The following is a 23,338-nucleotide window of genomic DNA, read 5'->3' as shown; positions in this document are numbered from 1 at the left end:
GGATCTGCTGCATGAGAAGAGAGGTGAGAAATGGAGCTGCTGACACTACAGTTCCAAAGCCCACAGGCACCTGCAGTTGGTGCAAAGCCTAGAGAAGGAGAGAATGACACCAGCAGCACCCACTGATACCCAGGACTGACCCAGATCCTGGGCCTCAGAATCTCTGGTTCATCCACCAGGGGCTGGCAGAGCAGCAAATACGTCCACTGCTCTGAAAATCCTGGAGCAATCAGACCAACCAAATGAGCTAAAGCAACCACATGAAAAAAAGGAAACATTTCTCACCATTAACAAGGAGAGGAACTTTGGGGGTTCAGCTGACATAAAATTTCCCCTAAGCTGACCAGTGCCAGCAGCCAGAGAAAGGGCATTTCTGTGCAGCCATGGCACCTGTGGCTCATTGGTCAGTCACAGCCAGGACCTGAGGGGTCTGTGGGACCAACACCAGCTTTGTCATAGGTTGGGTGGTGTGGAAGTCCACATGTATGCCATCTTGATCTGACAGAGAAAAACAAAGCCTGATCAGAAAGAGATCTCTAAGGCATTTTCTGGCCCAAAATGGTATGTGAGAGCTTGAAAGAAAAGCAAGAGATATGTTCCACATTTGCTTTAGATGAAAAGTAACACAACCAAGTAGAAACCCTCTCTAAACTCACTGCTTGGTATGCTGTTATTAGATAACAGGTTATTATCCCAAACTGTTATTATTTCAGACTCCTGACAGCTGTGCCTGAAAACAGGTCTTAACTTACTGACCCCAGATTTAAGCAGCCTGAAGTTTAACTTCATGCTTGGCCCTGCTGATTTGCGAGAGCCCGTGGCCAGTAGAGACCTGCATTGCAGAAGTCAGCAGCTCCCAAAGAGAGGTCAGATCCAGCCCCTGATGGATAGACAGCTCTGCTAAGGCACACAGCACCACAGGGGAAACACAGTGGTGCTCCACAGGCAGTTTCTTTAATGGAAAACAGATCAAGAACACCAGCAACAATGGATGAAAAGTGAGGGGAAAAACAGCTCTTCCCAAAGCACTGTATGGTCTCTGAGAGCTGCCCCAGCCTCACACCAGCAAGAGAGCAGATGGCAGTGGTTACCTGGAGGAGGATGTGACACTGTGCTGTCTTCAAATGGCTCAAGTCACAGGGAAAGGCAAGGTAAGAGCTGTGGGTGCAGATGTGTCTGGGTATGTCGCAGGAGGAAGAAAGGTTTGGTGTCTTTTACTGAACCTGACTACAACACAGCTTTCCCACAACCCAATAGCCCTGGAGGATGCTGCTACATGTTTTATAAATCAGTCTATTTTGTGTCCTTCCTATGATATTTTGTGCCTTCCCATAATGTGCCCAGTCTTTGTCATTGCTATTGGGAGGATGCAAGGAGGGCAGATCAAACACAGCAAATCCTATTTTCTTAAGTTTGTTAATGCAAACTGCTTCCCCTGCTAAGCCACTAATGGAGCTGTGAGAATCCAGGAGCACAGATTAATTCAGCGCCCAGGTACTGCCTCATGCCTGGAGGGATTTCCATAGAGTCTCACTGGAAGACAGATGAAAGCTTGTAATACCCTCCATACAACAGATAAACCCATTAAAACATGAACAGCCCCTGTGCTGACACAGTAAGAGCTCTACCAGGTAACAAGAGCAATCACAACAGTATTTCTAAGTTTAGTTATATCTGAAACCCATTAAACTGGGACTATGAAGAGCAGAATACCCTGATTACACCACGCTGGTCTCAGTTTGACAGACACACCGTTCTCCCCCATCCCTTGGGGTGATGCTGTAAAATACCTGCCAGTCCTGAAGTCCAGATCTAGTGCTGCTGACTCAAGCTTTGCTCAGTCTCTGGGGACAACCTGGACTTCCTTGCAGTATGTTACAACCTGCCAGGGCTGCAGGCAGCTGTGCCATGTCCTTGGTCAAACCTTTTCCCGCTGATAGTTACAGCATGGGGATGGGAGGACATCTGCCATACACATTCAGAGCACTCAGCTGCAGAGCATCTTCTCCTGAGGCTGCATGCCACAGAACACCACTCCACATCCCACCATGGCAGTGCTGGCACCCTCCTCCCTGGGCACAGGTCGGCTGTGTGCCATGACCTCCTTTCCCTGACTTCATTAAAATCCCATGGCATATCTAAGCACAGTTGCTCAGTGCATGAGTAGGAGATCCAAAGCTTTCCAAAGACATCTCTTTCCATTCCCATGGACAGCAAGAGCTGCTGCTGTTAGCACAACTGCCAGGCTCCCCTGGGAAGAGACTGGTTGTGGTGCGGCTAAATTCTTCTGGCAGAAACCTGCTCCCGCCCACATTTTCCTAGAGGCTCCAGGCTCCTCTGTCACAGGAAAAGAAGGAAGCAGGAATGGACAGTGGCCAGGAGACTTGTCCCAGCAAGCCCAGAACCCCTGGCAGCGGGACAGGCACCCTGCCCTCCAGCTAAACCATGGCCAGCTGTCCTCTGGCTCCAACACGGCTGTGCTTCAGCGGAGAAGCAATTTCTGTATGTAGGCACTTCAGAAAGGGCTCTGGTAAGGTTCACACTGAGAAGGTGTAAATTCTATAGCATTTTGTAGGGCCAAATTGATGTCAGAGCCCATGATACTGCTGTGGATCCCTGTTGGCGCATGGGGGAATCTTCTTCCAGTGTTAATGCACAGCAGGATGTTACAATGCTCTGTTCCACGCTGTGACTAAACATATGTAAGGGGCTCAACATGGTTTATGTTCAGTAGCTGTGGTTTCCAAGCAGTATTGCATTTCTTTAAAATGAAGATACATAATATTTTAAAACTATTTTTAAAACCAGCCACAAATCTGCAACCTTTTACGTCATCCCTCCTTCCTTCCATCAGACCTAAAACATAGCACACAGTCAGAGAAGGTCAGCAAGCTCATGTGTGAGAACTTGGCTGCAGGGATCTCATGTGTGCTTGTGTACGTACACCCACATACAGAGGGAAACTCAAAGCTGTAATTCAAATACAATCTATGTTTAAGGTTTCAAAGACACCCAGGACGTATTTCACTGTTTAGAAGTGTGGGTACCAGCATGCTGTAGCAGAGCAGGACAGTCTAAGAGCTGAACCACAGCATGAGGTTGTTTATTTAACAATCTGCCTCCGCAAGTGTAAGATTTCCTGCCCCTGGGAGTTCAGCATACAAGCAAGCTGATTGTGTATCCCCCTAAAATCTCATCACAGCCTTCCCTGGCCAGGACTGCTCCCATCCACACCTAAATCAAGTCACAATACAACTGAATCTCAATTTCCCATTTTTAACATACCCCTTCAAAAGGCAGCATCAGCTGGAGCAAGCAAATCTTACCAAAATTTTTGGAAATTATCTTTATAAGACATTCTGCAAAAGCCTGCTCCCTAGAAATGCCTGTCTGCTGCGGAGCACAGCAGCTCTTGCAGAGCTATCTGAGTTTTGCAGTAGTCTTGCATAAATCAGGCTTTGCAGTTTCCCAGCTTGATGGACATGGGTCTTTGCTGGGTTAATTTTGTCCAGTCAGCCCTGGAACAGGAGCTGTCTATACCAAAGCAGTAAGTTTTAAAGGCAGAAACCAACACCATATTTTACAGAGACAGTCAAGTTCTTAAAATTAGTTATTTATTCCAACAATATTAAAAGGAGACACACCGCTTTCTCAGTCCTTTTTCCATTCGTAGTACTTTCATTTTTTTTAAACCCACGAGCCTAATCCCTAATTTCTCTATGGAAAAGCTGGAAGGAAAAGATCACAGGGAAGAAGGATCAGCCTGCTAGAGCATCCACTGTGCCTGCTCTCCCTTCGGAGAGGCTTATGGTTGAGATTATATTTTTAAATACTTTCTGAAAGTAAATAAATAAATAAAAATATCTCCAGGCATCAGTATTAGCCTGTGAAGGAGACCCAGACAATGCATGGGAGGCTAGAAAGGAGCCAGTAAATTTTAAGGGTGTAGAACAGGAGAGGGGATTAAGCCTGGTGATTAAATTAGGCGACGCATGAATACATTCCAATGCACAACATCACTCAAGCACTGGACAAAACATATGGCAACAATGGAGAGCGCTGCCCACGAGGTCACCTTTAATATGATTAGCCATGGAGGCCTGAAAGGAGATCTCCCAAGTATCAGCATGGTAACCCCGCTTTGTGCAGCCTGGAGGAACTCCCTGTGAAAGCCTTTGAGGCTCCCTGAACCCGCACAAACGGCTGCTGTGTGCTCAGGGATGTGCCCAAGTCCACTGAAAGCAGGACACAGACAAAAAAAAGAGCCTTGAGGCCAGGCAAGCGTGCTGAGAGTGGTTTTTGTTCCCCACTCACAGGGCAGTGGTGGGAGCTGTCCCCAGGGTGTCCTGCCTGACAGCTGGGTCACCACACGGGCTCTCCTGTTCCGCTTGGACTTTTCAACTCTGCCGTCCCGCATTCACCGGCACGGCTCCTCTCTTTGAAGGGGGAGAAAGCGCCTCATCCATCACTGACACGAAGGCAGTTAATTCACTTCTTTACAACTGGAAAGGCTTTTGCTGTGAGCAGGAGTGCAGGAAGAGTAATGAAATCCAAAAGGGAGCCAAATGATGCTTTCTTCTGCTAGACGCCAGCGCTGGCAGTGCTTGCTGCTGGCACCGTCCTTGGTGGGTGAAAGGAGACTCTTTTGTGGTATGCCATTAGTTACTTCCAAGGCCCCAGTTCATGTTTACCACAGCCACTGTGTTACTTCACTTGGTATTTTTTTCCAGTCGTGTTGATCATACTGCAGAACTGACCGAGTCCGTTTGGAAACCTTGCTCACAGAAAGCAGGAACAAATTGCTTTTTTAAAAGACTTTTTTTTTCCTTCTGTAAACCAAACCTCACGCTGCTTTCCATAAACCCAACCTAAAGCTGAAATCCTCACTTAAAACTGAAGAGCAACGGTCCCTGCTAGGTTTTGCCCACACTGGTGGCCTCAGCCATGCCTCTCACCCATGGGATGCCACAAGCCGCAGGAGTATCCAGCTGCGCTGCCCAGACTGCACATGAGGGCATCTCACACCCTGGCACTGCCCTGCAGCCCCAGCAAGTAAAACCCCACCACAACTGCAGCCAGCAGGTTGTCACAGGATCACGGAATATTCCGAGTGGGAAAGGACCCACAAGGACCACCAAGTCCAACTCTTAAATGGATGGCCCAGAGGGGGATTGAACCCACATTATTACCATGCTCTGATCAACTGTTCTGTCAACTGTAATGGGAAGAAACAGTGACATCAAAGATAATCTCATGTGAGTCACTCTTCATGACAACCTTGCTGTAATCAGGTGAGCCCTTCAGACTGCTGAACTCTACCCCAGAGGACCTTGGCACACTCAGCTGACTTCCCTGCAAGGTTTCTACAGGCTTTTAGCATTTCAGATTCCAGACAGTGACTAACTGGGCACACGTGAGGGACAGGTCCAACGGCAACTTCTTTCACCCACTTTGTATCTGTATGGCTGGAGGGTGAAAGTCATGGAGACAACCCCAGGAGCAACTTGCTCTGGCTACACAGGTCCCAGCAGCTACAAAGGCTCAGTGACAGAGCAGCAACAAACACGGCTCAGAACTGCTACCAGCTGAGCTCCTGCTGCTGCCAGGAAAAGGAAAGGATCATCTCCTAAAGCCCTTTCCAGTTCTACATTTCCAGCATGCCATAACTGCAGAGCCTTGACACAACACACGCTAGGAACTGCACTGTCACAGCTGACATTCAATAAGTTGGGAGATTCCTACCCTCTCATACCATAGAGTCACTTTTGATCCTTCTAAAAGATCTCATAGACTCACATGGAATCTGCCAAGACTGAAGATCAAGCAAGTTTCTAATGAGACAAGGCAGACTGTGCAGCTGCACACTAGTTCTAAAAACATTTGGGGCAACAGGTACGGGAATGGTTTGGGGTTTTTTTATTTCAAACAAACAAAAAACCTTTCTCCAAATCCTTCCCTCTTTCAAAATGAAAATTAATTCAAGCTCTTTTCAGTAAATCTTCCTCCTCTCAATTGTGTTTTGCATCCAACAAAGGGTATGACAAAGGCTACTTGTGGCAAAACCACTGATCCTCAGTGCTGGGTGTAAAGTAAGTTACAGACAATTTTCCTGAAGGGATGATGCCCACGTGATGTTACTTTGTCCAACTGCTTGGGGCTGGGGCAAATCCTCTGTCCTCTGCAGAGTTCAGCTGCAGGTGGCAGCTGTGAACTCTGAAGAAAGGTCGTCCAGTTCACTCCTGTGGCATATCCACTTCTCCCTACGAAGCGGGCACACAAGGACAGGTTTGACACACCTCTGTCTGCTGGATTTCTTCATCCCAAGAAGAATGTACAGCATTTTTTTGGTCCTGGCTTGTGGAGACCAGCTGGCTTCTCTGCTGGGCCTGGCCTGTGGAAACTCTGTTCAGATACCATATTTCTCCCTGGCATCTCCTGGTCCTCATCTTACTCTATTCTTTATCTCAGAATTCCTGGGACTCTGAGCAATAGCATTCTTCCAACGTGGAGAACCTCGGAGTACTCTCTTGCACATTTTTAAGGAAAGACACACCTGTTTACTATCTCAGCTGGCTGCAACAGCTCCATGTTCATGGTCTTTAAACTGATTTCAAGAAACCTCTATAAATGCTCGAGATTCTGAAAAGAGATGACCACACTGCCAAAGGATTTCAAGGTTAGCCCCCTGGGTAATGGATATTTGTCAGCAGCTCCACCTGGAATAATGTTATTGATCCATCAATAAACCTAACTTTTACTCATATCTGAACATGAGAAACCAGTAACTCCCCAGCTCATTTAACCACCTATATGTTGCCCATTGTCTTATTAAAAACAAAACAAAACAACAGCTAAACAGCAAGGAAATGTGTCACAAGCAAATGTGAAAGGAATTCACTTTCAGTAATGTTTGAAAATAATAAAAACCAGAGAGCTGAAGTGAGAATTCAAAACCTCAAAGTAATTTCAACCATACATACATGAGTAGGGAAAAGTTTATACATGATGCAACAGAAAAAATGACTCACTTTCTGAAATGCCAAGGCCTGTTTTAGTTCATTTTGTCTTCTATACCTGCTAAACACATCAATGACCGAGAAATCATTTAATAAATTGCATTTTTTCAAATCCCATTTTAGCTATTTAAGCATTTTACTTCCCAGTACTGTGGGTCAGGTCCTACTCTAACATGCTAATCAGAAATAAAGTGCAAGCTGGATCAAGGGGTTTGTTACTCAGAAAAGCAAGGATAGTCTTGAGATTAAAACAGTGACCTTGAAATTGAGGTGAAACCACAATCCTAAAGTTAATGCAAAACCTCCTGCTGACTCACGGGACTGAATTTTTCAGCATGGCCATGAGACACCCAGTAAGTGACAGCTCTGTAGCCCCCCAGTTCTGCAGGATCAGACAGATCAAACCCATCACAGGGCAGGTTTACTTCAGCTGTCAAGGATGGCACAAATTAAATTTTGTTGTATTCAGGCTAGGCTGGCTTTTTTCAAAAAAAAAAAACAAACAAAAACCAAGCAAGAGTGATTGCTTGGTTAGTTTGTATTTCTGTGGCAGAAGCAAATTTTTCAAGCCCAGTTAAAGGAATTACCTGCAAAAACCTCTCCACAGTGATTCTGCATGGCTGGTTTCTCCCAGATGTCTCAAGTCCCTCATGCCACTCAAGTCCAGCAAACTCTTGAGACTAATTTCTCGCTGTCTCTTGTTTAGTTTTCAAGTGGCCACCAATTTAATGGCATCCCATCCCAGATGGGCAATGGACTTAGTTGGTAATCAGCACAAATGCAAGACATTAGCTATCAGATGAAATCCAAAATAGAAATACGCTTCCTTCAGAGGGCAAAGTTTAGTAGTGCTGGCAGGTTTAAGGTGTTGACAATGAAATAACTTGTGAATACACATCTCTGGGGAGAGATGGGTGTTTGTGCCTCAAGATGGAAGCAGGAAATGACAGGGAATGTGTCTCCCACAAGTGAATGCAGAGCTGCCCAAAGAAGGAGCACACTCAGGGAGGAGGTCTTCCTCAAATCCCAACTAAGGAAACAAGTGCAACGTGGACCAACAACCTTATCTGAGATGCTTCATGCTCCCATTTTACGCAATTCCATATTCAGGGGAAATCCATAATCTGAATTACATTTGTTTGCTTAAACAACTTCCCTGTTACCACACGAAGATGCAGAAAAGGGCAAGAGAAATGATCCAGACTACTCAAGACAGATTCAAAGCCACGTGCTTTCAAAACAAACCCAAGAGGTTACTCAACAAAATATACTCCAAATGAATCACTGCAAACTTTAACAGGACATATCATTTCAGAAGGTGAGCTTAGACTTAGAACACTTAAAGATAAACCCAAAAGTGGACTTCAGCAGGCACTGCTTTCCTCAGATGGGGCATGATCAGCTCTGTCCTCAGCTCAGCTTGAGGATCTTGGCTAGGCTTCCGTAGTCTCATTTCAGTGGGCTATGAAAACCACAGGTGCTTTCTGAGCTTCTTTGTACTTCAGCATCTGTATGCTATGAATGACAAAAGATAAAATATCCCAGGACTCAGGAGTGATCATACCCAGAAACACCTGATAAAATGAGTTGTGGCCATGAATTGTTCCCTTCTCACTTTGGAATTGTAATAAGAAATCACAGAACTGTAATGTCAGAATCTTTCATCTCCTTCCAAACATCGTCTTTTGTCATTATACAATTATCCTTTCTTCTGTATACTGTTGGGTGAAACTGAAAGGGCTCTGACAAAGAGCTGCTACATCTTCACCCATGGCAGACTGATACACTTGCAGTTATATCAGTCAACACCCAGTGACTCCATCTAAAGAGGATGATGGATTAGCCATGCAGTCAACTATAATTAATACCTGAAAAAAAAAAAAAGCCCTTGTCAAGTCTTTGTTCAACTACGTGATAAACAGAATCTGGAACAACAAGAGACTTTCTGATGACGTCTGTTCATCACCAGGGAAGAAAAACACCATCAAGTGGAGGGCAAGGCTCTGAGAGCAAGGATTGTTTCCTCAGCAGAATATGTAAAATAAGAATTTCCTCCCAGCATTCACCCCATATATACCTCTACACAAACATGTGTTTTCCTAGGTTTTATTTGTCTTGCTATCAGAGACACTGAAGAACCAGTTTGCTTCTGCTTCATTAAGAACCAGTTTTTCCATCCTGAACCTTTTTCAATATAGCCAGCAGAAGCCACTACTCTCCCTGTCAACTTCAAAAATACCAGTGAGCAGCTTGCTCGGCTGGATCAAGCACTGAATCATCTGTTCACCTGAGCTATCAGCATCACCTTTGGGACACATTCCATCACACTAAGCCAACACAGATGCCCTCTATTTCCCCTAGACATGATATCTGGCACTGTCTGAGGTCCCTAAGAGCAGATGACACCAGGCTGTCTATCACAAGGCAAGGGCAAGATCCATCTGCAAGAGCTAATCCACAGAACCAAGAGATGTGTACTTCATGTGTGAATTTGGAGTGCTTGCAAACACCTTCACCCTTGCTTGCAGGTCAGCATGTGATGACTGCCAGCTCACCCCCCTTCTACAATGGCTGATCACCAACTGAATTCAATCAACAGAAAAAGGCGAGCAATTTGGAAGGTCTAATGATGCCCACTGCAACTCTGTCCCAGGCAAGCAGGAGGGACTTCCATGGGATAGCAGCCCACTGGCTTGGTCCTGGCACACATAGGCAAAACCCAAGAACATAAAAGAATGGGGAGAGAGGTTACTTGTGAAACACACCAATTGCTCTTGCACTGGCTGGCCACAGTTCAGCCCTCCTTGTTTCTCTGCTCTGAATTGTGAGATATATCTGCTAGAGAACCAGGAAAAAAAAACCCTGTCCTTAACTGGGCCAGCAATACACAGCAGAAACAAAGAAGCACCAGTTCTTATTCAACAGCTGTAATAAACATGAGATGAAGAGAATGGCCCAAGGCACTGGATTTGGCAGGGGAATCAGATAAAGTCCTGTCAGCTCTGCCACCAACACACCATGTGAGCTCGGGCAACTGCTTCACCTCTTCATACCATTCCCATTGTCTGGAAGGATGGAGCCAGCCTCTCCTCTGATTCTCTCCTCTGAGGCTAGCAGGTAAAAGAAGAACACTTCTGCTGTGTTACACAGCATCTCAAAATTAAAGCAAAAGACCTGTTTTTTACAGAGAAGTTTCTCAGCTTGCATGTCCGATAGATTTAATAAAACTCAAGGGTTATGCTGTGTTTGTTTAGAAGCAAACCACTTGTACATCACCAGAGGTCTTAAGCATCTGAGCTAGTGGCTGGAATACTTTCTCCAGGAAGAATAAAGTTGTAACCCACTCTTGCATTACTGATGGTAAATTAATGCCAGAGCACCACTGTGTGGGGAGCTCCTTCCTGCCTATGTTTGCCCAGACATCTGGCTGCAGTGGCTCCCAGTACAACACTCCACAGCCGAGCCCTGTGCTCCAGTGTCCGACTCTCCCCTCCTGCCAAAGCCAGCTCTACCACTTCACCACCTGCTCCTGCTGGGACACAGCTGCTCAGCTCTAAAAGAACGATTGGGGAACGGCAGGACATGTGCGAGGACATCAATCCTACTCACACCCCTGGGAAGACTTCATTAAAATCCCAGGGCAAAAGACTAGATGCAGAGAGCTTTCCACTCAAAATCCTAATTTAGTCAAATTATTTTAAAACCTCCTGGCAATGCAAACATCTCCATGCAAGCGGAGTGATGCTCAGCCAACACACATCCCCTCTATAATATGATCCCATAACACCTCCATCCCATGTGGATCCTCGGTGTGTGTGCACATTTCCCAACCTAAGCCATAGCTGCTGCTGTCACAGTGGTGACATCTCCCATTTTCCTTTCAAGCACCATGTTCCTCTGTAGTATTGCAGGGAAGACATGCTGAAAATCCTCCCTACTTTTCTGGCATACCTTTTCTCATGCATTTTAGGTACTCCTGCAGGGAAGAGCAGCATTCCCCAGGAGGAAGCTGCAGCCTCAGGTGCTCGTTCTGGTGCATTAACTGGGGCTATGCAAAAGACACAAAATCCCCAAAAGAAATTAATCTCCAAGTACATCCAACATTCCCCCAGCTGCCTTATGTATCACACAGTATAAGCAACTGTCCATAATGATCATATAGCACCTGCTGTCCCCAATCTGGGTTTCAGTGATGTCTCTTTAACCAGACATCAAAGAGAAGGAGCAGACAATGGTGGAATTGTGATAGGAAGTGAATAATGAAAGCTCCCTGTCAGTCTGACTTTCCATTTATCTCACAGCCCCATACACACTGCCCACCCTGCCTCTGCTGTCATGTTCATGCACTGTTGTTGTAACAGCCTCTTTAGGGATGTATCATAGCAGTTTTCAGGCTTTTATAGATGGGTCTTTTGGATTTTCTCTTGCACCAAAGCCAAGTGTCCAGCCAGGTACGTACTCTTCAAACCTGAGATGAATTTGGTACCAATGTCACATGCCATGCAATGAGCACCACAGCTTTCTTTCTGAGACTGACCAAGAGATGCAACCCCTGCTCCAGTCAGGGGCTGGAGCAAAGCCGTTTACTCCTCCCTTGAATAGTCCACGCACTCAGTGTGCAGGGGTAGCACATACAGCAGCCTTGGACAGAAAACCTAAGGATCACTCCAGGGAACAGTCAAGCCAGGATGAACCTTTCTGCCCCAGCAGCATTTTAAGACATAAATTCAGAACATGCTATTAAAGTAAACACCTCAGACTGAAGTCTGTGCAACATTATAGCCCTTTTCTGTCCCATCTAAACACTTCTTCCAATGCTAAGTCTTCTATTCATATACTAATTAACTGTATTTTGCACACAATGACTGTTTAACCAGGGTAGAAATATTTATTACTTTCACAAAGCAAGAATAAAAGACCTGAATGCTTACTATACAGATATGAGGCAGGAAATATGACAAAACAATTTCCCATAATTATTTCCAGCAGTTGCATATTGGAAAATTTTAATAATGAGAGTAATTAATTTGTGGTTCTTGAGATTTACAATTAAACAGCATCAGCAAGGACAGCTGTCTAAAAATACATCTGTCCTATCCCATTAGCTATAACAAAAATGGAAATTTCCCAACATACAGTGTCACATCCTGCACATGCATTGTCCTTCCTCCTTGCTTTCCATGTGAGTGGCTTGAGTCACCTTCTCAAAGCCATTTGCATCAAGTAGGCAGACTAGGTTCTGAGAGCTTCAAAAACTACACAGAGCTGGATACTAAATCATATGTGTCATGTACCTGGGTGGTTTGGAGCTGGCATTCTGCACACATCATGGTGCTTGGGATCTTTGTTTCCCTATGTTTTCTGAAGCTCTATTAAATGCTGTCTTACTTTAGCAGTACCACCAGTCTTAAATAAACAAAGATATTCTCAAAGAGCACCAATTTCCTTATCCCCAGGAACCATGGGACAAGACCATAGGTCTCCAATGTGCTACAGAGCTACAACAATACAATTTTTGCTACCTCTAAGTTACTCAAAACAATGCAGACCCACAGGGAACAGCAACCCTTGCTCACATGACATGACAAGACAATGGCATCATACACAAGCTGGGAGCAAGAAGAAGTGAGACCATTTCACTACCAATTCAACACTTAAATTTGCGTTTTTAACATACTCTCATCTTTGTCATTTTTGTCCTTTTTTCCCTTCCCTTCTCCCACACACCTGCAAAGCTGAATGTCTGTTTTGCAGAAAACAAGAGGAGAAGCTGTTCTAGCAAAGAATTCAGTGCCACTAAGTGGTACAATGTAAATGCACTTTGGATTGATCTCACAAGGAACTTTGGCCAACGCTGATGTTTTGAGCACCCAGGTGTAAGTGTGCTGGTAAAGGTAGAATCAGTGGCACAACAAGAGGAAACACTCAGCTCACAGACAGTTGTCATAGAGACAGATCAGCATCCTGGGGTATTCTCATTTTAAAAAGGCACAGAAATCCTTTTTAACCTGTCTTCCCGTAGGCATCTGTCCTCGTGATTCATTTCTAAACTGCTGAGGCCAAAAGAGAACCATTTATCAGCACGTCTCCTCTAGGCAGGCTAAGGAGCTTTTCTGCAAGCTTGATGGTTTTTGTTGAAAGCAAGTTTCTATCTGATTCTCTGGCTAGTGTTTCTAAAAGCTGTGGGCTGGGGAAGTGATCCAGCTTCAAAGTAACCTGGCCAGGAAAAAAAAAATGAAAGCGGCGGGTTGTGCTCACTTTGCTTTTTAAACCAGGTCAGATATCTGCTACAATTTATAGATTGGTACACCAGGAGCTGTGAGATTACAGCACAAGGGTGGCATTTCACGGTCCTGTGCAGGAAAGAGTTGTTGGGGGTGAAGACAATATTGTAAATACCTGAACATTTTTTCTTAGTCACATACAAGACTTCTTGCCTTTGCACCTAAAAGCTGTAGCTCTGAATGAGAAGGAAAAGAAATACATTAATCTCTGTCTGTGTGGACAAAGTTTCATAAGCTTCTTAGCTGTTGAAGGTGCAAAGTCTTTAAATCTTTAAAACTCAGCTCAGCTGCTTTTTGGAGCTAGGAAGCTGGCAGGCAGCACAGGAAACCATCTCCTAGGGAAAAAGCCCCAGAAGGGGCCTATAGGGACAGCTGGATCCCCACGGAATGATGGATGTGTGGCTCTGGTTGCAAACAAGGTCCTCAGACCCAAGGCCCAAGGCAGCAGGATTCCCTGCAATCCTGGCAGGATTCCCAGACTTCTGCAGAGGCATGAAAGGAACTGGGGAGTGGGGGGAAAGAGTGGGTCACAGGTATGTAGGTTAAAGTCACGGCCAGGATTAAACTAAAGCAGGAATTCAAAATTACACAGCCCCAAGAGACACACATATACTGACACTGAACCCACAAATCCTAAGCTTTCCAGACTGTGTACTATCTCTGTAATGTCTCATGGTCTTCTGTGTGACCTAGATATGTAATTCCTAAGTTATTAAAATATATATATATATATATATATATTCTTCCTTCTAAAATTGCTGCTAAAAGATAAAACTTTGCACAAGCAGATGCTGCTCTCACATTAGGTCGTAACAATTCAGCAGTGGCATTCAAAGAGGAAACATTCCTCTGTCTCCATCAGGACCAGCCTGACACTGCTGCATCCTACTGGAGCCATCCTGTGTCAGGTCCAAGGAGTTTCCTGGCCAGCCAGTACTTCTGCTGTTAAGATATGCCCATGAATGGCTTCATCTGAGAAATGTTCTTCATTTTGGGGAATAAATCCTAAACTACATGGATACCATGGGACAGATCAGCATCATTCCAAAGAGAAAACTGAGGCAGACAGGGAGAGCACTAGCCCAAGGCCACCACAGCCAGTGGCAAAGGAGGATGGGAGATTCTTTCCCCCAGGATATTCTTAATACCAACAGGAAGCACAGGAACACTTCACACTGAAAAATGGCAGGGTGGAAGTAAGCAAAAAAAGTCATCATTGTTCAATCAGGAGCTACCCCATGGTAGAACTCTCAAACATAACACAATGTATAGGAAGAGGGCTCACATCCCTTGGAAAAAAAGCACAGGAGTCATCCATGCTCAGCTACCCCCTCCCTTAAGACTGTGGGATGATCATTTCCTTCACTCACATATTTATTTGGAATTCGATAATTCATTGCCCCAAGCTTCCTGCTGGAGTTTGTCTTCCATTGTTCAGGATTTACATTACTCAACAGGAAATCAGTGAGAGGTCCAGTGATTAGAAAGGTGTGTTTTCCATTTGGACCCACCCTTGCTTGCTCAGTTGGGACTGGAAGTGGGACACAGCACACAGCTGGACCCATGGGAACTCAGAGAACTGGGGAAGCAAAAGTAGAGGAATTTGTCCCCTTCTATTAAAAGATAGAAATTGCTTTGTCCTGCCATACGCCACTGGCCATGTCCACAAACATGTCCCTCACACACGGTTCATACTCAGGCCTTGGAGCAACCACTTCCTCCATGGGCTGGGGAGGGTGTAGTTTATCAAAATAAAGCTATCAGGGCAGTGCTTGACTCGACCAAGTGTGGTGAAAGTGTCCCTTGATCTAAAATATGCCTCTTTCTCAGAGACCATTACTTTGACATTCTTGCCAGGGGAGAGAGATTCTGCACAGTGTAAAGTGCCACTTGTGAGATATAACTCAGTTTATCATGATGGTTGGGAACCAGGCTGAGCAGGAATCAACTGTCTCTGGTGCCCTTCACTGTGGCTTTTAATCCCAATCTCACTAATGATGCTTCAATATGTTCTCTTTAATGGCTCCTCTGTAAGAGCACAGAGTGAAACAAAACACAGCTAATCTTTTATGGGCTATCACTGGAACAGGATGCTTCCCTGGCCAAATCCTCCCATTGAAAATGTCACAGCTGGTTTAAAGCATATTTCCCCCGAGGTTAGTTTGATAACAGGTAACTCAACTCAGGGGCACACAGCGAGCACTCAGAACTACACTCTAACAGTGACTTGTGGAAGACAGCCGGTGACCTTTCTGGGCCACAGCTCCCAGTCACCATGAAGTCTTTTTCCAAGCCAGATACCTCCAAGGCTTCCCAGCAAGCTGATCTCAGGCAAAAGCTGTGTTTTTTATGTTTCTCCAGCGTTCAGGATGTGCATGGGAACAAAGGCCCAGTTTATTAGCTATTGTATGCTAAACCTCAAAGAAGGAAGTCTCTGTTCCAGGAGATGTTTAAGAAAACTTCAAAGTGGAAGTTTGATTTCCAAAAATTATTTAAATATAATTTTAAAATTAATTTAGGGGGTTCTTAAGCAAATGTCCTTGCTCCAGGCTCACTTATGTGTGCTGAACCAGTCCTCTGGGACTTCCTACAACAGATGTAGGCAAGATAGCCTCAGACACCACACTGCCTACAGCAGAAGGTTTATCCTAAAATAAAAACTCCTCCGCTGAAACTCAAGATACAAATTTGTCATTCTGTCCATCTTAGACATGGGGGAAAGCACATTGCCTCCTCTTCACAGCAGCTTCACCAGAGTAAGCTGTGTGCTCTGTTGGGGAAGGTAACAGGTTATAGACACTTGCTCCTCTTGTTCTGCAATGATTTCTCTAAAATTAGACCTTCCTGGAACTGGAGACAACACTACAATTCTAAGGAAAATGGGAGGGTCACAACATATGTTTTACATACAATAGCCTTGTTTCCACCACTCCTAGCTTCTTTCTCAGCAATAACCATATGTTGGTCAGCACTCATTTTCCAAAATGAAACAATAGTGTCTCCTGCTCAGGAAGACCACTGGGTTCTACAAATTACTGGAACCTCCTATTCACAAAAACTATCAGAAGCTACCCCAGAGCAGCTAAACATCACGCAAAAGTATTTTTTCCTGTGATAGCCTAAAATATCTGGATCTCCTTGTAAAATAGAAATGACACATACCACTCCTGATACAAGATTATTTAAATCACCCCAGACAGAAAACCTCCTCACTAGCATTTTTTCCTCTGAAACACACCCAACACTTACAAGTATTAGCTTAGATAACATTTAGCCATTTTCCCAGCACAGAGAACTGCTACGAAAGCTGTGGAAAACAAGAATATTGCAAGCACAGAAAGAAATGTGGAGGATGAGCCTTTCCCAGTGAAATGTATACTTATATCTGCACTGCATGATAATGAATGACACTGTCATAATTTGTTTCACTGTATGAATCATTTACCCAGTCCAACAAGGTTTTAGGATTTTGAAAAATGTTGGAAAATGGATCACTCCTTTAAAAAGAGGGATTTTTTTTCTTTTCATCCTGCTTAGTGCTTATGGTACATAATTTGATGCCGCTCTTAAGAATACACTGGCACTCAAACCTGCCTTTCTATTGCAGCCTTGATTTTACCCTTGGAGTTTTCAGACTGGCCAGGAAATTCTTAGAGAGTACAAGGTGAAATTGCTTTGGTGAAGCCTGAAGGGGCTGGACTTACTCACCTGGTCTAAGTGCAGGGCACCCTCGGTGAAGCGCTGCTTGCGCAGGTGCTGCGCGACTCGATGCAGGTTCAGCACAGCCTCCTGGATCTCGGCTATCGAGTGCTGAGGTGAGACAGGGGGGAGCTCTTCAGGTGACAACACCTTCCCAGGGCTGTCAATCATGCTCTGTGCATGGTCATAGCTGAGCTTGACGCAGGAGCAAATGACCGTCCGCCCAAACCACTCATCAAGGATCTGCAAAATTGTAAAGTGTAAATTGATCTCAGGACTCATTCTTCTAGTGCACAAAAGCTTGGGAAGTTGTACAAACACTGGGAGGAATGACAAAAGACTTCCCCACTACCTGTGATGTTTGAGTGAAGATCTTGTCCCACTGAGATCTTCAGGCCCTCTGCCCATACAGATTCTCTAGTATCTAGTAACGTGTATATGCAAGTAATAGATAACAATATACTGTGCATGTACATAGGAGACTCCTTGGATCCCCCTCCTCTACCTGAGTTCCCTCCTTCACAGAGCTCAAAGAACTACAGACCATCTGGGAGCTGAAACCAGTCTGTTGACTCACAGGTTACCAGGTGCAGGACTGACAACAGGCAGATACACACATGCCAGAGAGGTTCTCCTTCCTAAAACACAGCAGAATGACTTAAAGTGTGGCCACCAGGGCACAAGGGGCTGGCCTTAAAATACTGTTTTCAGGAGTACTGAAGGAACCCCAACATCTGACTAGCACTTGTGAAAGTGCCTGAGTAGGACTTTGGTGGATCTGGAGGAGAGATGGACAGTCACTGACCCCTTGCTTCGCTGGTCGCGTCCATGGTTCTAGGTTCAAACTCAAGCCAGGAACGTTTCTGAGCTTCCAAACTACCTTGGAATTGGGAGGAAATTATTCAATAAATTGCTTATAAAATTATTTTATTTTAAACCAGAAGCCACTCCCATTTTAAACTCCCTAAAAGAGTAACGGTGTAGAAGTAGGAATTTGGAATTATTTCCTAAAGCATACAGGAAAACTTATTTTCAGCAAGAGAATCCAACAGCTCCTCAAGGCAGTGACAAAGCACCAAGGGACATGGGCAGAAGGCTCTTCACAAAAGTCAAGAGCACTGGCATGAGGCTCTGGAGACAGATGCAGTTTGTTATAAATCATTCAAAGCACAAGTGCTGAGAGACTGATTGGAGAATTGTAATTCTGCCTTAGCTGCCAGTGCCACCTTACCCCTTCATCAGCCCAACAGGACAAGGTAAATTTTGCAAGTGAAAGTGTCCAGGGAGAAGAGTGAGCTCTCTATGACAGCCTCATCAAGGTTACTGCTTCAGAGACAAACCTTCTTAATAGGAAGGGACTGATTCCCAAAATACCTTTGCTGCCTCCCTCCCTAATGCATCACAGAACATATGTGCTGTATAACTCAGCAACTCAGAGCTCTGAAAGTCACAGGGCTTTTAAGCTTATTTCTAATTCCAAAGTGCTTTAATAGCAGAGATGCAGCAAGTAGCATCTTGCAGTGCAAAGTGCACTGACCATCAGCTCATGGTTATTCTCTGTGTGTCTCTTCCTCCGTGCTGTGGAGAAAGAAAGGAAGAGAAAGCCACAAAGCTGGACAGAGATGCTGTGACAGTGCTGGCAGCACCTGCTCTGTGTTCTGCTGCATCTGTTCAATGCAGTTCAGCTTCTTGTGGTGATGGGGGATGCATGTCCAATAGGTCAGCAGCCCCAGCTTTGGAAACACTACCAGAGGAATGGGCAAGCTCCCACGGGCTGGTCCATGTGCCATGGCTGAGGGATGGGCAAGGTACAGTGTAAGAGCAGCATTTGGAGGTTGTGAGCTGGGATTTGGAGATTACAATGAGTAGCCAACAGGACCAGTCTGCAAGGTCTCCCCCATCACAGCAAACCTGGTGCACCCAGAGTCCACACAGAGCACCAGCTTCTAAAGGATTTCTAAAGTTCTAAGGCTCCAGTTCTGCCTGCTTTTGAAAAAAATCCATAGTCCTGAGGAACATCCTGTCCTCACAGTCAGTGCTCCCACAGCTCTCTACCAACAGCTAAACTTCAAGGGCTGTGTTGGGGCCTTCGATTCACCTCCCTTTCACCCAGCAGAACGTGAGTGAGCATGTGATCCTGTATGCACTGAGATACAGGTATAGTAACGCCTAGAAATACCAGCTTTTAGAAGAATGCCCTCCTGGGCAAAAGCCCTACAACCACTTTTCCTCTTGGAAAGAATAAATTCCAGCCTTCACCTGTCATCCACATCAAGTGACCTTGAGTAACCCTGAAAGGCCTTGTAGGAGAAACCAGTTTGCTGAGATGGTCACAGGCAGTCTGTTCTCTCAGGGACTGCACGGCCCTGGCCCAGACCACTCCAGAGGTCTTCTCCCTGAGCTGAATGCTACAGCTCCTCTGTTTTCTCACTGGTCAGACAGGGTCATACTGAGCACTGCTTGAAGCACAACGGATATATTGAATGGGAAAAGGGACAAGATGTAATTAAAAGCTTATTTTAATTAAGACTTGACTTTTAGCTGTTCAAAGATGACTCACAGTCAATGAAAGATCTACCTAATAGCTACTCTTAGAAGGCCTCATGGGCAATTATGCTGTTGCTAAAGGAGGGAGAACACTTCACTGTGGACAAAAACAATCCACCTCAGTGCCAGAGCAGGGACTCACTGCAGAAATACATAATCAGGACTGCAACTGTATTTTGTTAAAGCACAAAGGTTGATTCAGCACCCATTAAAGCAGCTGGGACAATAATAAGGAGGTGAATCTTTGTGAAAAATTACTAAATTGGACAAGAAATACTGTCTACAGAAAGAGTTGTATATGAGCACAACAATGGTTAAAAATCTGAGTACTAAATGTGCATAGACTAAAGAGTGCTCTGGTACTGCCAGTTTTTAGCCCTCCTTGATTAGTAAGGGAATCCTGTGATCAACAAAGAGGAGGTTTTAGGGTAAGAAAGAGTATGGGGAAGGGAGAGAAATGAAGACCTGGGGAATTGTGGCAGGCAGCTGAAGGCTGCACCAACAGCCAGCCTCCACAACTGGTCCCTGGAAATAACACATGGAGACGATGGAGCCATGCCTTTGCTGAAGGGCTATCATGCTGTATTTGGATTGATATAATTTGCAGCTCTGAAGAGGAATTAAACAGTCAGTTTACCAGAGAGGCCACAGAGGCAAACTGCTGCATCCGCCACATTGCACAACTGCCTGCGCACATGAGGCACGGCTGGAGCCGCGGGCACATCTCGTCCCACCCAAAGCATTAGCTCCAAATTGCTGCTGGAGGTAAGACATTAAATGGTTGGGTGACCTGGCAAAGAGCAGGCCATTCTCCATTCCTGAGATTCATACAAATATTCACCCTTTCCCAACCATGTTGAGAGATTATTCCAGTTAGAAATTCCACAGTATGTCATCAGCAAGACAAGACACCGGGACAGTCCTACATCTTCCAGTATTGTTCACCTTTGCTATCCACCTGAGTGTTAAGGGATGACATTTTTACCACTACAAGAGCAGGGGCTGGCCACCGAGGGAGGATTGATTAGCAGGATGACTGCCTGCTGCCTGAGGTACCTTGCCTTCTGGAGTCAACTTCCAAATCACAGAGAACGTCAGTCTGTCTCGCATGGGATTGAGACTGCAGAGCTCCTCACAGAGCAGCCTGGGAAGCATTGGGATCACCTGGAAGAGAAGAAAGCCTTGGTGAGACAAGCTTTTAGTGTGGACAAGCTTCCCTGACCAGTTGGTAAAGAGAAAATGTGTTAAGCTGTCAGCATCATGTTCTCTGTGGCAGGAGTGGCTATGTCACAGTTCTGGGATGCATCACCCCTGCCAGAGCTGTATCACATAGCAAACAGTGTGCTGGATGGAATGAAGAAGTAAACCAAATCCTCTGAAATGAGAGGATTTCAGACATGGCTAAGGCCACCAACATCTACATCAGCCCCATCCCTCAATGAGACCAGAGGCAGCTACAAGTCTCCAACCTGGGAATCATTAACAGTCCTTCCCTCCAAAGAATGGAGTAAGCATCCTGGAGTAATCTGCATCTTTAGTTACGCAAACACACTGTGACTTTTAAGGTCACAAAGTTTGCTCTGTTTTTCACTTCTTTCCCGCTACCACTTTGGCACTGGGAAGAATGAGGAAGGCTGGGCACATTAGGAAATCTAATGTTGAAGAAACATGGTCCTGGCAGTCAGGAGCTGAAGAGGTCAGATTTGGGAACTGTGCTTCTTGCTTTCCCACTGAATACCATGTAACCAAGAAGTAAATGCAAGCTGTCTCTTTACAAAGCATAAATGAAACTTCTCCCATGCAACACAGGAACCACGCTTGGCTTCAATAAAGACTGAAGCATGCTTGACAGCACAGACAGGAACTTGCAGATGCAGGTGAACCTGTTTTATGACTATTGACCATGCTGTTTACAAATGGAGAACAATTACTTTATTATACTCAACATTTCAACAAAATGTCAGCCAACATAAATTTCTGGCAGGTTTTTTTAACCCATGTCCTAATTCCTTACAACTAATCAATATTTCTGCTGCTGAACATTGTATTACAAAATCACAAATTATTCACCTGACTACACCAACAAAGCTAAAGCTTTTGAGTGTATACATGCTAGAGCAAACCCGAGTAGCTCCAAGTGCTTCCACCATCCCTGAGTTATTTCCTAAGTGAAGTCTGTATTAAAGATAATCTTTAGCAGCTGCTTAATGAAGCAAAACTCATTATTTGAATTTCACTTCTGACTTCCCTTCTTATTGTTTACATTTGTGAAGAAGCAATAGCTGCCCTCAAAGAACCACTACATTATTCCTCTAGTTTATTTTGAGTGGCAACAAGGAATGGTGCTTTTCAGAAAAACAGAGAGAAATGCTCTACTTGTGTGTGCCATAAAGTAATTTAGTTACTTAATTTAGTTTCCGTTTTGACTGCTCTGTGTGCCAGCCTGTAAAGAGAGGACCAGCAGAAAGCTGACTGGCATACAAATCCCAGCTCTTCCAAACTCTGACTCCTATTTAGTGATTTCAGAGATAACTTTTTCTCCTGGAGGCAGAAGAACCACTGCTCTTCAAAACAGTACAAAAAAAGAGTCTCAGGTGCTCATTTTCTCTTCAAGTGCACACACTTTACACTTACCTTTTGCTTTGAAGGAAAGACTTAAAAAATTTCATCAAATTTGTGGTTTGGCACCAGAAAATGGCTATAAATCTCTTATAACTGCAGTGCACACTACTGCCAAAAGGCTAACTGTATGGTCTGGGGCTGTCAGGGAGTCACACCGTGAATCAGCAGCCCTGGTTTGCCTGCAAGGTCACAAGGGCACAGCTTACGATAAGCTGTTCCCTACAACACAAAGGCCGCCAACTCTGTTATTCCAGTTGCAAACAGAATGTTAACAATACTGCTACATTCATAACTCACCGACCCAGTACGTGAGCTTGGCCATGCTGCCTGGAAGGACCCGCACCCCAAGGGTGTAAATTTTGTGTGATGCCAACTCATATCAGAAAAGAGAGAAAATAGCTTTATAGACTCTTGGAAATCCCTGCCTGCCTAAGATCACCCATGACCACCTTAATACCCCAAAGTTCAGACCACAGCGAACAAAACACTAGTAATTTAATAAAAGCTCCCATGCCCTTTCCCACCCGAATTTAAAGCTGCTTCTCTCTCTCTCTCTCCCCCAACTCTGATTGATCATCTGATAATGGTCTGTGCTTACTGAATATTTGTGTGCCTTTGCACACCCTCTTTCCTTTCACATCTCCTGGAGCAATACCAGTTTGCTAGAAAAATGCCTACATGGAACACAAAAGCCCATGCTTGCTTTAAGTGTACTTGAGCAGGATTAATATCCAATTCAAGAGGCTGTAATTCAATGGAAGGGCTTTCAATGATGTGAAACACAAGCAAAGCTTTAACTCAGATCATAATTACAGCACTAAACACCCACCAACCAATTAGCTGTAACCAATCTACTGTTAGGGACGCATCAACCTGTGTTACTTTGTTTTATAGGAAAGAAACTTTAAGCAAAGTAACCTAACCTAAGCCATGGGAGGAAGTCTCATGGGGGAAAAAGAATACAATCAACCTTTTCCTGGGCTCAGCGAACACATACATAACATAATGTGACCTTGCACTGAAGGTATTTCAATTTATTCTACCTTAATGAATTAGAAGAAGCCTGTTTCCAACACCACAACAGCCTTGCTTCCTGCTTTAACATTACAATTCCTCTTCACCCTCTACACGGAGAATAAACCAACTGTCACAAGGTACAGGAGTTTAAAT

The 23,338-nt window shown here is 44.8% G+C and overlaps 1 protein-coding gene across 2 annotated transcripts in view; it reads right to left on the bottom strand.

Annotated features, from left to right (window-relative positions):
• The window catches only part of DIS3L2 (DIS3 like 3'-5' exoribonuclease 2), a 178,629-nt gene that overhangs the window by 45,439 nt on the left and 109,852 nt on the right, over positions 1–23,338 (bottom strand). For both annotated transcript variants that reach the window (XM_014254371.2, XM_014254372.2), the window contains exons 13-14: positions 20,603–20,710; positions 17,009–17,242 (exon numbers count right to left, since the gene is read on the bottom strand). In XM_014254371.2, coding sequence (XP_014109846.1) covers positions 17,009–17,242; positions 20,603–20,710 — 342 coding nt within the window. The remainder of the gene's footprint in view (positions 1–17,008; positions 17,243–20,602; positions 20,711–23,338) is intronic.

The sequence above is a fragment of the Pseudopodoces humilis genome, chromosome 11, assembly GCF_049639895.1.
Source record: "Pseudopodoces humilis isolate 2021_Gansu_Grassland_sample_001 chromosome 11, ASM4963989v1, whole genome shotgun sequence".
NCBI classification, from domain to species: domain Eukaryota; kingdom Metazoa; phylum Chordata; class Aves; order Passeriformes; family Paridae; genus Pseudopodoces; species Pseudopodoces humilis.
Note: the sequence above shows the minus strand (reverse complement) of the source record. Positions and strands in the feature narration are given on the sequence as shown.